A 15,805-nucleotide genomic window follows, 5' to 3' on the forward strand; every position below is an offset into this window, starting at 1 on the left:
TCCTCACCTCAGTCCTGAATGATCCGCCCCTTATCCAAGACCGCGTCCGTGTTTCAGGTCCCTGATAAACGGGGACAATCTCTCAGCATCCACCTTATCAAGCCGCCTCAGAATGTTGTAGATTTCAATGAGGTTACCTCTCATTCTTATAAACTCCAGAGAATATCAACCCAATTTACTCAGCCTCCCATCATGGGACAACCCCCTCACCCCATGGACCAATCTAGTGAACCTTCGCTGTCCCACCTTCAGTGCAAGTATTTCCTTTCTTGAACAGGGGTTTTTCATGTTGATAGGCAGTGAATCGTGGAGTGCTACAAGGATCAGTGCTGGGCCTCAGCTATTTACAACCTATCTTGATCACTGAAGTGAAGAGATAGACAGCAATGTATCTACATTTGCTGGTTGTCCCTTTCGTGGAGACCACCACTGCACACACTGGGCACGATCTACTGGTTGTTCACGCCAGTGGGATATTCCAGTCCATGTCAACGCACCGGTTTCCCGGTGACGATTGGCAACGGGGGGGTCGGTAAATCCCATTGGCGGGAAACCTCCTCTGCAGAAAAATACACGGTGGCTTGGCCAGTAAGTCCAGCCCACTATTTCAGATATGGCCACACCAAAACCCTATATAACTGCAGCAGAACCTATTTATCCCTGTATTCCAATCTCCTTGTGATAAAGGCCAACATGCCATTTGCCTTCCGAATTGCTTGCTGCACCTGCATGCTAACCTTCTGCATTCCTTGTACAAACGCGTTCAACTCTCCTTGAAGATGAACGCTTACAAGTCTCTCACCTTTTAAAAATATCCTGCTTTTCTATTCTTACGACCAAAGTGAATAGCTGCACACTTCATGTTACACATCATCTGCCATCATGTTACTCACTCACTTAACCTGTCTATAGCTCTTTGCAACCACCCGTGTCCTCCCCGCAGTTTACCTTCGCACCAAGCTTGGTATAATCATCTGTTAACCAATTCACTATCCACAATAAAATATCACCTGAACTCCATGAGCCCTTACCTTGCTTTTAGTGCGACACCTTATCAAATACCTTTTGGAAATCCACATACACTACACCTACTTTATCTACCACACTCTCGTAAATTTGTCAAACAGGATTTCTGTTTTGTAAAACCATGTTGACTTGTTCTAATCATTCTAGGCATTGCTAAGTGCATTGTTAAGACTTCCAAGAAGAATAGGAAGCTAGGAAAGGTGGAGGGTTGGCAGTGTTAATCAAGGACGGCATTGGTGGGGAAGTTAGAGATGTTCTTAATCCAGGAGATGAGGATGTAGAATCAGTTTGGGTGGAGATGACGAATTGTAGGGGAAAGAAGTCACCAGTGGGCGTGGTCTACAGGCCCCCTAATGGTAACCACAATGTAGAACAAAATATACAAGAAGAAATAGTGGGTGGTTTTGATTAAGGAACAGCAATAATCATGTGTGACTTCAATCTACTTATAAGCTGGAAAAATCAGATTGGCAGTAGCCTGGATGAAGGGTTTTTGAGATGGTTCCTTAGAGCAGCATGTTCTGGAACCAATCAGAGAGCAGGTTGGTGTTGTGTAATGTGACATTGGCCTGAATTTTGTATTTGAGGCCGGAGAATTCGGCGGCCGGCGGGGTCTGGATTCACGCCGCCCCCCCCGGCGATTCTCCGAGCTGGCGGGGGGTTAGCGAGTCCCGCCCCATGTTGTTAATGTGATATTACCATGACTGGCCAACTAACGGCTACCTAGCGGGAAATGTACTCTGTCAAAGGGTGAGCGCTGCAGGGGAAAACGGGAGGAGAGTGGGCTGAGAAAGAGGACAGTGTGGACTGCCGCTTCCAATGTGCTCCCTCAGGGCGTTCCCTGTTTTTTCTTTCTCCTTTCTTGAAATGTAGTGTAGCATTCGCCAATTTCCAATCCAATGGGACCGTTTCCAAATGTAAGAAATTTTGGGAAATAGGTAGTGCATCCACTATCTCTGCAGCAATCTATTTTAGAATCCTAGGGTACAGGCCATCAAGTCAAGGGATTTGCTGGATTTCGCTCATTTAAGTTTTGCTAATACTTGCTTCTCAGAATGAATGTGAAGGGCTGAATGGCCTCTCCTGCTTTTATTTTCTATGTATTATGTTCAATTTATTGTTCGCTGATTCTGATGAGAAGAATATGATCTGCGAGTATGGGTATTATGTCTTACTGATTAAGCTGTTCCAAAATGTAGGGCTTTGCTCGATGGTTATGTTTTAAAATGTCTCCTTTAACTTAACGTGATATCCTGGATAGAGGGGCATTGTGGTCAAACTACATCTCTGTCCAGAGATAGGCCCATGTGTGATCTGGTTGTCAAGAGGAAAGAAATCCAAACTGAAACCTATCGAAAATAAAGTGACAATTTTCACACATTGGAACAGAAAAGGGACAGCTGTTTTTCAGAAACAGATGCAGGGACATTGAGAGTGAGACAATGCAGCTTCTGCTATGAGAGCCAAAAAAATTCTAATTTTGTGTTAGCAACCAATCCGGGTGCTGCTGAGAGCTGGTCCTCTGTTGAAAAAGAAGCAGAAACTAAATTGTACTGGAGATGTAAGGAACTCGGAGTCGCAAAGGTGGGACTTGCTCGTGGAAGTTGGTATTGGAATATTCAGGCTGCGTGAAATGATTTCTGAAGGTCACTGCAAAATTCAACTTGTGTGGAAGGGAGCAGTGAGCCTGCTGGAAAGCTGAAAATTACGCTATGTAGCAGACAATGGTACGATGCACAGCTAAAGGGTACGTAAGACAGAGCTCAATTCATACAAAAGTACCCTTTCTTTAGTCTGATATTTAAACTGCTTGTATATTGTTTGATTTATGTTGATTTTAGTTTGTTTGCTTCAGTAAAAGTCTCAAGCTGTGAAATGTTGTTCTTCTGTTATTTGCATTGGTCATTTAAGAAATTCATTTATTTTGAACAAAAAGTGACCCAAAGAAGAATCAAATTGGACTGGAAATATTAATTCTGGCTCATGTTCCACAGATGCTATAAGACCTGCAGAATTTTCCCAGCACTTTTGAAGTTATTGGTCTCTTGAAAATATTGATACACCAAGAACCAAACTGAACATCGCCGATCCCGGAGTTTGTCGTCAAGCATCCCCAGCAAGGCCTTGCAATGAGGAAATCTATCATTCCTGGAGAGATGACATCCGTTCATCTCTCAGCAAAGCCTCCACATGGAGGTGAGAGGCAGTACCTTATTGAATAGTGGTCAAGTGGAGTAAGCACAGGGAAACAGCTGACCGGCAATCCTCCACAGCCTTCATATTTGCACAACCTTTACCTTTAAAAAAAAATTAATTAATTATATCTCCGTTTCCGACAGTTGCTTGCCATTCAGTGATAAAGACGTGACCCTCATACTAGTCAATCACAGCCCTGAGATGTTGTCGGGAGTGCCATTGCACCCATTTCAGCTTTGACATTCAATGTGAAGGAGTTAAAGGCAAAGTTTGACGAACTTGATCGAGGTCTCTGTTGAATTAGCCGAAAGTTTGAGTTGTGTCGTATGTTTGATGTGGAATTCCAAAGGGTGTTTAATAAAGTACCGCAGACAAAACTTGTTGTAGTCAATGGAACAGGAGCAGTAGGAGACCAGTGTCACAGGACTGTATTTCAGACTGGGCGCAGGTATATGGTGATGTTCGCCCAGGGACGAGACCACTGCTCTTTCTGAAATATATCAATGGCCACAACCTAAATACACAGGGCAGAATTTCAAAGTTTGCAGCTGCCACAAAATTGGAAAAGTGGTTGGGGAAAAAAAGGGACAGGAACACATTTCAGGATGGCAGAGAAAGTTATATGTAGGCAGACACGTGACAGATGAAATTTATTGCAGAGAAGGATGAAATTATACATTTTGGAAGGTAGAATGAGGCGACGCAACATAAACTAAATGGTACAATTTGAAAGGGGAATAATAATAATCTTTATTAGTGTCACAAGTAGGCTTACATTAACACTGCAATGAAGTTACTGCGAAAAGCCCCTAGTCACCACATTCCGGCGCCTGTTCGGGTACACTGAGGGAGAATTCAGAATGCCCAAATTATCTAACAGCACATCTCTTGGGACTTGTGGGAGGAAATCGGAGCACCCGGAGGAAACCCACGCAGACAAGGGGAGAACATGCTCCTCACAGATAGGCGGGAATCAAACCTGGGACTCTGGCGCTGTGAGGCAACAGTGCTAACCACTGTGCTACCGTGCCGCCCTGTAGGGCTGCTGATACACAAACCTCTGAAGGAGGTAGGTCACGTTGCACTGTATTGCCTGAAAGGGCACGAGAAGCAGATTCAGTAGCAAGTTTCAAAAGGCCATTGGATAAATATTTGAAAAATAACATTTGGCACGGTTGTGGGGAAAGAACAGGACAGTCGGGTTAATTGGACAGATCTTTTCATAAAAGCCAGCCCAGATATGATGGGTTGAATGTCCTCCACCTGCGCTCTCTCGATCCTTGCTTGTGGGTGTTTACAGCCAGCTCCATTTTGAGACATAAAACAGTAGTGTTAACTCGAAAAGGAATAACTCTTTATTTCCACACAAATATGCTTGAACAATTTCATGCTTAACAACATACAAACAAGTGTTATTGCCAGAGACACAGAACATGGAACACTACAGCACATGGAGCAGGCACAGAAACGTAACCATCAAACTTACCCACGTCACAGTTCCCCACTGACGCCCATTCTGGTTTAGAATATCAAGAATATTCTGGAAATACACAACTGATCAGTCAGGCTAATGTTTCAGGTGCAGGCTGTGGTTCTCTGTTGCTCTCTTTACTCCGACGGCGCTGTTTAAATCCAGTATTTTTTTGTATTTATTTCAGGTTTACTGCTCGTTCTTGCTGGGTTATTGATTTCACTGCAAACTGGCAAGAATTAAATTCATGTCACGAAACAGGGGCCTGACTTAGTTCAGTGCGGAGAAGCGACTTGCAACACGAGAGGACATTGTTTACTTCAAAGAACTTTTGATATTTTAACTTTGTTGCTAGGATACAACTCAAACATACCAGTCTTCACAATAAAGCACTTATGGAGATAAAATTCACACACCTCCCTTCTAATTCAACAATAGACAGTAATAGACAAGTATAAAATGTTCAACAATAATGATAAAATAAAGGTCGTTAATCTATTGCTGGAATTCCAAGATCTTTGCACATTATGATCGAGAATGTTAACAAATGCCTATAGTTTATGTATAGAAATGTCTTTATATATATATATATATTTATTTTCTTCATTTTACATATTTTACAGAACCACCATGCACTCATGCTTTTACAGGATTATATAGATATATTACAACACATTTAATTATTATGAGTGTCCAATAATTCTGAGTTCCTGATCTTCAACCCAGATTGAGGCAGCCTGGAACCATCCATTGCTTCCCTCCAGGACAGGACTTTGGATAAAGCATGGAAGCTCGACCTTTTCCCTCTGACCTCTGCTGTTTGCCATTATGAGAGGGTGATCACTTCTGCTTGAGTGTAATTAACTTTGAGCACATCTTTGCAGTTCTCTGTGGGCCAAGAATAAAACAGCAGAAAATACAACAAAGATAAAAAGAGAGAGAACTCCCCAACCAGGCTTGGCATGGTGGATCATTTGACAGGACAAGGCAAGTCTGAAATAATAATAGCTTATTGTCACAAGTAGGCTTCAATGACGTTACTGCGAAAAGCCCCAGTCGCCACATTCCGGCACCTGTTCAGGAGGCCGGTACGGGAATTGAACCAACGCTGCTGGCATTGTTCTGCATTACAAGCCAGCTGTCTTAACCCACTGTGCTAAACCAGCCCCTGTATGCATGTGTAGGATTTAGTGAGTAAGTGTAAGAGAGAGAGTGTGAGAGAAAGACGGCATGAAAGAAAGAGCATGTGTGAGTGTCGGTGTGAGTGTGTTTGAGATTGTCCGTGTGTGTGTTTGTACGTATGTGAGGATGAGTGTTTGTGAGAGCGTGAATGTGTGTGAGAGAATGTGTGGGGGTTGGTGTAGTTATGAGTGAGTGTATGGATGTGGACGCGTGTGAGTGAGTGCATATGGATGTGAGTGGGTGTGAGTGTTTGTGCATGCATGTGTGTGAGTAGATGCGTGTGTGTGTGGGAGTGAGTGTGTGTGAGAGAGGGAGTGTGAACGTATGGGTGTTGTGTGTGTGGGTGTGAGAATGTGTGTGCGTGTCTGTTAGTGCGTGTGTGAGTGAATATGTGTGTATGAGTAGGTGTGTGATTGAGAGTGTGTGGGTATGAGCGTGTGTGAGTGTGACTGTGTGTGTGATTGTGTGTGAATATGTGTGCATGCAAGCATATGAGAGCGTGTGTGAGTATAATGGTGAATGCAAATGTGAGTGTGTGTGTGAGAGTGAATGTATGTGTGCGTTAGAGAGAGAACGTGAATGAATGAGTGTGTGTCAGTCTACGTGTGGTTCAGTAGCTGTGTCTGTGTGTGAATACGTATGTGTGTGGGTGAGAGTGTGCGTCTGTATGAAAGTGTGTGTGTGTGTTTGAGTAGTTGTGTGTGTGTGTTTGAGTATGTTTGTGAGTAGGTGTGTGTGAGTGAGTGTGGGTGTGAGTGTGAGTTTGTGCGTGTGTGGCATGTGTTTAAATGTAAGTGTGTGAGTGTGTGTGTGCACACAAGTATGAGTGTGTGTGAATATAATGGTGAATGTGAGTGTGTGTGTGAGAGAGAGAGTGTAAATGTGAGTGTCTGTATTTAAGTAACTGCGTGTATGTGTGAGTGAGTGTGTGCATGAGCATGTGTGTGAGTGAGTGCGAGCATGTGTGTGGGTATATGCTTGAGTAGCAGTGTGTGTGAGTCTGAATATGTGTGTGAGATAGAGTGTGAATGTATGAGTGTGTGTATGAGTAAATGCGTGAATGTATGTGTAGGTGTGTGTATATATGTGTGCGTGTGTGAGAGAGATAGTAAGTATATATATGAGTGTGCCTGTAACTGTGTGTGTGTAAGTGGGTACATGTGAAGATGTTTGCATGAGTGTGTGAGTCTGAGTGTGTGTGAGAGAGACTGACTCTGTATGAGTGTGTGAGAGAAGGTATACGTGTGCCTGTGTGAATATGAATATGTGGCTGTGTGTTTCTGTGTGTCAGGGTGAATGCGTGTTTGAGTGAGTGTGTGTGTAAATGTGTGTGTGCAGAGATAAGTGTGTGTAAGTCAGTGTGCATAAGTGAGGGTGCCTGAGAGTGAGTGAGTGTACATGTATGAGTGAGTGTGATTGTGAATGTGTATGAGTGAGGTGTGTGTGATTTGTGTGTGAGTTAGTTTGTGTGGATGAGTGTGCATGTGAGTGCAATTGTGAGTGTTTGTGTGTGTGAGATTCTGAGTGTATATGAGTGCGTGTGAGCAGGAATGTGTGTGTGAGTGTGTGTCGGTCTGAGTGTGTATGAATATGTGTTTGCATGTTTGAGTTTGGGTGTGATTATGTGTGTGTGAGGGTTAGTGTTTGTATGAGTGAGTGTGTGTGTATGTGTGCGTGAGGGTTAGTGTTTTTTTGAGTGTGTGTGTGTGTATGTGTGCGTGAAGGTTAGTGTTCCGTGTTTGCGTGGATTTCGCCCCCACAACCAAAAGATGTGCCGGATAGGTGGACTGAACACTCTAAATTGCCCCTTAATTGCAAAAAAATGAATTGGGTACACTAAAAAAAATTGACGGTTACTGTTTATGTGAGTGAGTTTGTGTGTGAGCATGTGTGCATGTGGGTTAGTGTTTGTATGAGTGAGTGTGTGTGAGTATGTGTGCGTGAAGATTAATGTTTGTATGAGTGAGTGTGTGTGAGTATGTGTGCGGAGGGTTAGTGATTATATGAGTGAGTGTGTGTGTGAGTATGTGTGCGTAGGGTAAGTGTTTGTATGAGTGAGTGTGTTTGGGTTTGTGTGTGTGAGGGTTAGTGTTTGTATGAGTGTGTGAGAAGATGTGCATGAGGGTTAGTGTTTGTATGAGTGAGCATGTGTTTCAGTATGTGTGCGGAACATTAGTGATTGTATGAGTGAGTGTGTGTGTGAGTATGTGTGAGAAGGGGGAGTGTTTGTATGAGTGAGTGTGTTTGAGTTTGTGTGAGTGAGGGTTAGTGACTGTATGAGTGAGTGTGTGTGTGTGAGTATGTGTGCGTGAGGGTTAGTGTTTGTATGAGTGAGTGTGTGTGTGAGTATGTGTGCGTGAGGGTTAGTGTTTGTATGAGTGAGTATGTGTTTCGGTATGTATGCAGAACATTAGTGATTATATGAGTGAGTGTGTGTCTGAGTTTGTGCGTGAGGGTTAGTGTTTGTATGAGTGAGTGTGTGTGAGTATGTGTGCGTGAAGATTAATGTTTGTATGAGTGAGTGTGTGTGAGTATGTGTGCGGAGGGTTAGTGATTATATGAGTGAGTGTGTGTGTGAGTATGTGTGCGTAGGGTAAGTGTTTGTATGAGTGAGTGTGTTTGGGTTTGTGTGTGTGAGGGTTAGTGTTTGTATGAGTGTGTGAGAAGATGTGCATGAGGGTTAGTGTTTGTATGAGTGAGTATGTGTTTCAGTATGTGTGCGGAACATTAGTGATTGTATGAGTGAGTGTGTGTGTGAGTATGTGTGAGGAGGGGGAGTGTTTGTATGAGTGAGTGTGTTTGAGTTTGTGTGAGTATGGGTTAGTGACTGTATGAGTGAGTGTGTGTGTGTGAGTATGTTCGCGTGAAGGTTAGTGTTTGTATGAGTGAGTGTGTGTGTGAGTATGTGTGCGTGAGGGTTAGTGTTTGTATGAGTGAGTATGTGTTTCGGTATGTGTGCAGAACATTAGTGATTATATGAGTGAGTGTGTGTCTGAGTTTGTGCGTGAGGGTTAGTGTTTGTATGCGTGAGTGCATGTGAGTATGTGTGCGAAGGGTTAGTGTTTGTATGAGTGATTGTGTGTGAGTATGTGTGCGTAAAGCTTAGTGTTTTATTATGAGTCAGTGTGTGTGTGAGTATGTGTGCAAGAGGGTTAGTGTATGCATGAATGAGTACGTGTGTGAGTATGTGTGCAGATTATTAGTGTTTGAATGCGTGAGTGTGTGTGTGAGTATGTGTGCGTGAAGGTTAGTGTTTGTATGAGTGAGTGTGCGTGTGAGTGTGTGTGCATGAGGGTTAGTGTTTATATGAGTGTGAGTGTGCATATGTGTGCGTGAGGGTTAGTGTTTATATGAGTGTGAGTGTGTGAGAGTATGTGTGCGGACAGTTAGTGTTTGTATGAGTGAGTGTGTGTGTGAGTATGTGTGCGTGAAGCTTAGTGTTTTATTATGAGTCAGTGTGTGTGTGAGTATGTGTGCAAGAGGGTTAGTGTGTGCATGAATGAGCGTGTGTGTGAGTATGTGTGCGGACAGTTAGTGTTTGTATGAGTGAGTGTGTGTGTGAGTACATGTGCGTGAGGGTTAATATTTGTATGAGTGAGTGTGTGTGTGAGTGTGTGTGCGTGAGGGTTAGTGTTTGTATGAGTGAGTGTGTGTGTGAGTGTGTGTGCGTGAGGGTTAGTGTTTGTATGAGTGAGCGTGTGTGTGAGTATGTGTGCATGAGGGTTAGTATTTGTATGAGTGAGTGTGTGTGTGAGTGTTTGTGCATGAGGGTTAGTGTTTGTATGAGTGTGAGTGTGTGTGCGTGAGGGTTAGTGTTTATATGAGTGTGAGTGTGTGAGAGTATGTGTGCGGACAGTTAGTGTTTGTATGAGTGAGTGTGAGTGTGAGTATGTGTGCATGAGGGTTAGTGGTTATATGAGTGTGTGTGTGAGTATGTGTGCGTGTAGTTTAGTGTTTGAATGAGTGAATGTGTGTGTGAGTATGTGTGTGTGAAGGTTAGTATTTGTATGAGTGAGTGAGTGTGTGTAAGTATCTGGGCATGAGGGTTAGTGTTTGTATGAGTGAGTGTGTGTGTTAGTATCTGTGCATGAGGGTTAGTGTTTGTATGAGTGAGTGTGTGTGAGAGTATGTGTGTGTGAAGGCTAGTGTTTGTATGAGTGAGTGTGTGTGTGTATATGTGTGCGTGAAGGTTAGTGTTTGTATGAGTGAATGTGTGTGTGAGTACGTGTGCGGAGGGTTAGTGTTTGTATGAGTGAGCGTGTGTGTGACTATGTGTGCGTGAATCATAGTGTTTTATTATGAGTCAGTGTGTGTGAGGATGTGTGCGGAGGATTAGTGTATGTATGAGTGCGTGTTTGTGTGCGTATGTGTGCATGAGGGTTAGTGTTTATAGGAGTGTGTCTGTGTGTATGTGTGCGTGAGGGTTAGTGTTTATATGAGTGTGTGTGAGTATGTGTGCATGAGGGTTAGTGTGTTTAAGAGTGATTGTGTGTGTCAGTATGTGTGCAGAGGATTAGTGTATGTATGAGTGAGTGTGTGTGTGAGTATGTGTGCATGAGGGTTAGTGTTTGTATGAGTGAGTGTGTTTGGGTTTGTGTGTGTGAGGGTTAGTGTTTGTATGAGTGTGTGAGTATATGTGCATGAGAGTTAGTGTTTGTATGAGTGAGTATGTGTTTCAGTATGTGTGCGGAACATTAGTGATTGCAAGAGTGAGTGTGTGTGTGAGTATGTGTGCGGAGGGGGAGTGTTTGTATGAGTGAGTGTGTTTGAGTTTGTGTGTGAGGGTTAGTGTTTTTATGAGTAAGTGTATGTGTGAGGAGGTGTGCGGAGGGGTAGTGTTTGTTTGAGTGAGTGTGTTTGAGTTTGCGTGTGTGAGGGTTAGTGACTGTATGAGTGAGTGTGTGTGTGTGAGTATGTGTGCGTGAGGGTTACTGTTTGAATGAGAAAATATCTGTTTGAATATGTGTGCGGAGCATTAGTGTGTGACTGAGTGTGTGTTTCAGTTTTTGTGTGAGGGTTAGTGTCTGTATGAGAGAGTCTGTGTTTGAGTTTGTGCGTGAGGGTTAGTGTTTGCATGAATGAGTGTGTGTTTGAGTTTGTGCGTGAGGGTTAATGGTTGTATGAGTGACTGTGTGTCTGTGAATATGTGAGCGTGAGGGTTAGTGTTTGTCTGAGTGAGTGCGGGTGAGTATGTGAACGGAGGGCGAGTGTTTGTATGAATGAGTGTGTCTGTGATTATGTGTGCGGGAAGGTTGGTGTTTGTATGAGTGAGTGTGTGTGAGTATGTGTGCAGAGTGTTAATGTTTGTGTGAGTGTGTGTGTGTGAGTATGTGTGCGTGAGGGTTAGTGTTTGTATGAGTGTGTGTGTGTGGGTATGAGTCTGTGAGTTTTAGTGTTTGTCTGAGTGAGCGCATTTGCGTATGTTTGCTTGAGGGTTAGTGTTTATATGAGTGTGCATGTATGTGTGCAGAGGGTTAGTGTTTGTATGAGTGTGTGTGAGTATGTGTGAGTGAAGGTTAATGTTTATGTGAGTGAGTTTGTGTGTGAGTATGAGTCCGTGAGTGTTACTGTTTGTATGAGAAAATATGTGTGTGGTGCATTAGTGTGTGACTGAGTGTGTGTTTCAGTTTGTGTGTGAGGGTTAGTATTTGTATGAGAGAGTGTGTGTTTGAGTTTGTGTGTGGGGATTAGTGTTTGCATGAGAGAGTGTGTGTTTGAGTTTGTGTGTGAGGGTTAGTGTTTGTATGAGTGAGTGTGTGTTTGAGTTTGTGTGTGTCAGGGTTAGTGTTTGTATGAGTGAGTATGTGTTTGAGTATGTGTGCGGAGCATTAGTGTTTGTATGACTGAGTGTGTCTTTGAGTTTATGTGTGAGGGTTAGTGTTTGTATGAGTGAGTGTGTGTTTGAATTTATGTGTGAGGGTTAGTGTTTGTATGAGTGAGGGTGTGTTTCAATTTGTGTGTGAGGGTTAGTGTTTGTATGAGGGAATGTGTGTGATATGTGTGCATGTGGGTTAGTGTTTGTATATGTGAATGTGTGTTTGAATTTGTGTGTGAGGGTTAGTGTTTGTATGAGTGAGGGTGAGTTTGAATTTGTGTGTGAGGGTTAGTGTTAATATGAGCGAGTATGTGTTTGAGTATGTGTGCGGAGCATTAGTGTTTGTATGAGTGAGTGTGTCTTTGAGATTGTGTGTGAGGGTTAGTGTTTGTATGAGTGAGTGTGCGTTTGATTTTGTGTGTGAGGTTTAGTGTTTGAATGAGTGAATGTGTGTAAGTATGTGTGCGTGAGGGTTAGTGTTTGTATGAGTGACTGTGTGTGTATGTGTGTGTGAGGGTTAGTGTTTATATGAGTGTGTGTGTGTGTGAGTATGTGTGTTGAGGTTAGTGTTTGTATGAGTGAGTGTGTGTGAGCATGTGTGCATGTGGGTTAGTGTTTGTATGAGTGAGTGTGTGTGAGTATGTGTGCGTGAAGATTAATGTTTGTATGAGTGAGTGTGTGTGAGTATGTGTGCGGAGGGTTAGTGATTATATGAGTGAGTGTGTGTGTGAGTATGTGTGCGTAGGGTAAGTGTTTGTATGAGTGAGTGTGTTTGGGTTTGTGTGTGTGAGGGTTAGTGTTTGTATGAGTGTGTGAGAAGATGTGCATGAGGGTTAGTGTTTGTATGAGTGAGCATGTGTTTCAGTATGTGTGCGGAACATTAGTGATTGTATGAGTGAGTGTGTGTGTGAGTATGTGTGAGAAGGGGGAGTGTTTGTATGAGTGAGTGTGTTTGAGTTTGTGTGAGTGAGGGTTAGTGACTGTATGAGTGAGTGTGTGTGTGTGAGTATGTGTGCGTGAGGGTTAGTGTTTGTATGAGTGAGTGTGTGTGTGAGTATGTGTGCGTGAGGGTTAGTGTTTGTATGAGTGAGTATGTGTTTCGGTATGTATGCAGAACATTAGTGATTATATGAGTGAGTGTGTGTCTGAGTTTGTGCGTGAGGGTTAGTGTTTGTATGAGTGAGTGTGTGTGAGTATGTGTGCGTGAAGATTAATGTTTGTATGAGTGAGTGTGTGTGAGTATGTGTGCGGAGGGTTAGTGATTATATGAGTGAGTGTGTGTGTGAGTATGTGTGCGTAGGGTAAGTGTTTGTATGAGTGAGTGTGTTTGGGTTTGTGTGTGTGAGGGTTAGTGTTTGTATGAGTGTGTGAGAAGATGTGCATGAGGGTTAGTGTTTGTATGAGTGAGTATGTGTTTCAGTATGTGTGCGGAACATTAGTGATTGTATGAGTGAGTGTGTGTGTGAGTATGTGTGAGGAGGGGGAGTGTTTGTATGAGTGAGTGTGTTTGAGTTTGTGTGAGTATGGGTTAGTGACTGTATGAGTGAGTGTGTGTGTGTGAGTATGTTCGCGTGAAGGTTAGTGTTTGTATGAGTGAGTGTGTGTGTGAGTATGTGTGCGTGAGGGTTAGTGTTTGTATGAGTGAGTATGTGTTTCGGTATGTGTGCAGAACATTAGTGATTATATGAGTGAGTGTGTGTCTGAGTTTGTGCGTGAGGGTTAGTGTTTGTATGCGTGAGTGCATGTGAGTATGTGTGCGAAGGGTTAGTGTTTGTATGAGTGATTGTGTGTGAGTATGTGTGCGTAAAGCTTAGTGTTTTATTATGAGTCAGTGTGTGTGTGAGTATGTGTGCAAGAGGGTTAGTGTATGCATGAATGAGTACGTGTGTGAGTATGTGTGCAGATTATTAGTGTTTGAATGCGTGAGTGTGTGTGTGAGTATGTGTGCGTGAAGGTTAGTGTTTGTATGAGTGAGTGTGCGTGTGAGTGTGTGTGCATGAGGGTTAGTGTTTATATGAGTGTGAGTGTGCATATGTGTGCGTGAGGGTTAGTGTTTATATGAGTGTGAGTGTGTGAGAGTATGTGTGCGGACAGTTAGTGTTTGTATGAGTGAGTGTGTGTGTGAGTATGTGTGCGTGAAGCTTAGTGTTTTATTATGAGTCAGTGTGTGTGTGAGTATGTGTGCAAGAGGGTTAGTGTGTGCATGAATGAGCGTGTGTGTGAGTATGTGTGCGGACAGTTAGTGTTTGTATGAGTGAGTGTGTGTGTGAGTACATGTGCGTGAGGGTTAATATTTGTATGAGTGAGTGTGTGTGTGAGTGTGTGTGCGTGAGGGTTAGTGTTTGTATGAGTGAGTGTGTGTGTGAGTGTGTGTGCGTGAGGGTTAGTGTTTGTATGAGTGAGCGTGTGTGTGAGTATGTGTGCATGAGGGTTAGTATTTGTATGAGTGAGTGTGTGTGTGAGTGTTTGTGCATGAGGGTTAGTGTTTGTATGAGTGTGAGTGTGTGTGCGTGAGGGTTAGTGTTTATATGAGTGTGAGTGTGTGAGAGTATGTGTGCGGACAGTTAGTGTTTGTATGAGTGAGTGTGAGTGTGAGTATGTGTGCATGAGGGTTAGTGGTTATATGAGTGTGTGTGTGAGTATGTGTGCGTGTAGTTTAGTGTTTGAATGAGTGAATGTGTGTGTGAGTATGTGTGTGTGAAGGTTAGTATTTGTATGAGTGAGTGAGTGTGTGTAAGTATCTGGGCATGAGGGTTAGTGTTTGTATGAGTGAGTGTGTGTGTTAGTATCTGTGCATGAGGGTTAGTGTTTGTATGAGTGAGTGTGTGTGAGAGTATGTGTGTGTGAAGGCTAGTGTTTGTATGAGTGAGTGTGTGTGTGTATATGTGTGCGTGAAGGTTAGTGTTTGTATGAGTGAATGTGTGTGTGAGTACGTGTGCGGAGGGTTAGTGTTTGTATGAGTGAGCGTGTGTGTGACTATGTGTGCGTGAATCATAGTGTTTTATTATGAGTCAGTGTGTGTGAGGATGTGTGCGGAGGATTAGTGTATGTATGAGTGCGTGTTTGTGTGCGTATGTGTGCATGAGGGTTAGTGTTTATAGGAGTGTGTCTGTGTGTATGTGTGCGTGAGGGTTAGTGTTTATATGAGTGTGTGTGAGTATGTGTGCATGAGGGTTAGTGTGTTTAAGAGTGATTGTGTGTGTCAGTATGTGTGCAGAGGATTAGTGTATGTATGAGTGAGTGTGTGTGTGAGTATGTGTGCATGAGGGTTAGTGTTTGTATGAGTGAGTGTGTTTGGGTTTGTGTGTGTGAGGGTTAGTGTTTGTATGAGTGTGTGAGTATATGTGCATGAGAGTTAGTGTTTGTATGAGTGAGTATGTGTTTCAGTATGTGTGCGGAACATTAGTGATTGCAAGAGTGAGTGTGTGTGTGAGTATGTGTGCGGAGGGGGAGTGTTTGTATGAGTGAGTGTGTTTGAGTTTGTGTGTGAGGGTTAGTGTTTTTATGAGTAAGTGTATGTGTGAGGAGGTGTGCGGAGGGGTAGTGTTTGTTTGAGTGAGTGTGTTTGAGTTTGCGTGTGTGAGGGTTAGTGACTGTATGAGTGAGTGTGTGTGTGTGAGTATGTGTGCGTGAGGGTTACTGTTTGAATGAGAAAATATCTGTTTGAATATGTGTGCGGAGCATTAGTGTGTGACTGAGTGTGTGTTTCAGTTTTTGTGTGAGGGTTAGTGTCTGTATGAGAGAGTCTGTGTTTGAGTTTGTGCGTGAGGGTTAGTGTTTGCATGAATGAGTGTGTGTTTGAGTTTGTGCGTGAGGGTTAATGGTTGTATGAGTGACTGTGTGTCTGTGAATATGTGAGCGTGAGGGTTAGTGTTTGTCTGAGTGAGTGCGGGTGAGTATGTGAACGGAGGGCGAGTGTTTGTATGAATGAGTGTGTCTGTGATTATGTGTGCGGGAAGGTTGGTGTTTGTATGAGTGAGTGTGTGTGAGTATGTGTGCAGAGTGTTAATGTTTGTGTGAGTGTGTGTGTGTGAGTATGTGTGCGTGAGGGTTAGTGTTTGTATGAGTGTGTGTGTGTGGGTATGAGTCTGTGAGTTTTAGTGTTTGTCTGAGTG

General features: G+C 43.2%; 1 protein-coding gene across 1 annotated transcript in view; it reads right to left on the minus strand.

Annotated features, from left to right (window-relative positions):
- Positions 1 to 4,554: 4,554 nt before the first annotated feature.
- LOC140393794 (voltage-gated potassium channel KCNC1-like) overlaps positions 4,555 to 15,805 on the minus strand; it is an 82,280-nt gene continuing 71,029 nt past the window's right edge. Inside the window, exon 4 of the mRNA XM_072480238.1 lies at positions 4,555 to 5,581. Within this exon, the coding sequence (XP_072336339.1) occupies positions 5,520 to 5,581 (62 nt within the window). The 3' untranslated portion in view covers positions 4,555 to 5,519. The remainder of the gene's footprint in view (positions 5,582 to 15,805) is intronic.

Source organism: Scyliorhinus torazame, chromosome 17 (assembly GCF_047496885.1).
Source record: "Scyliorhinus torazame isolate Kashiwa2021f chromosome 17, sScyTor2.1, whole genome shotgun sequence".
NCBI lineage: Eukaryota > Metazoa > Chordata > Chondrichthyes > Carcharhiniformes > Scyliorhinidae > Scyliorhinus > Scyliorhinus torazame.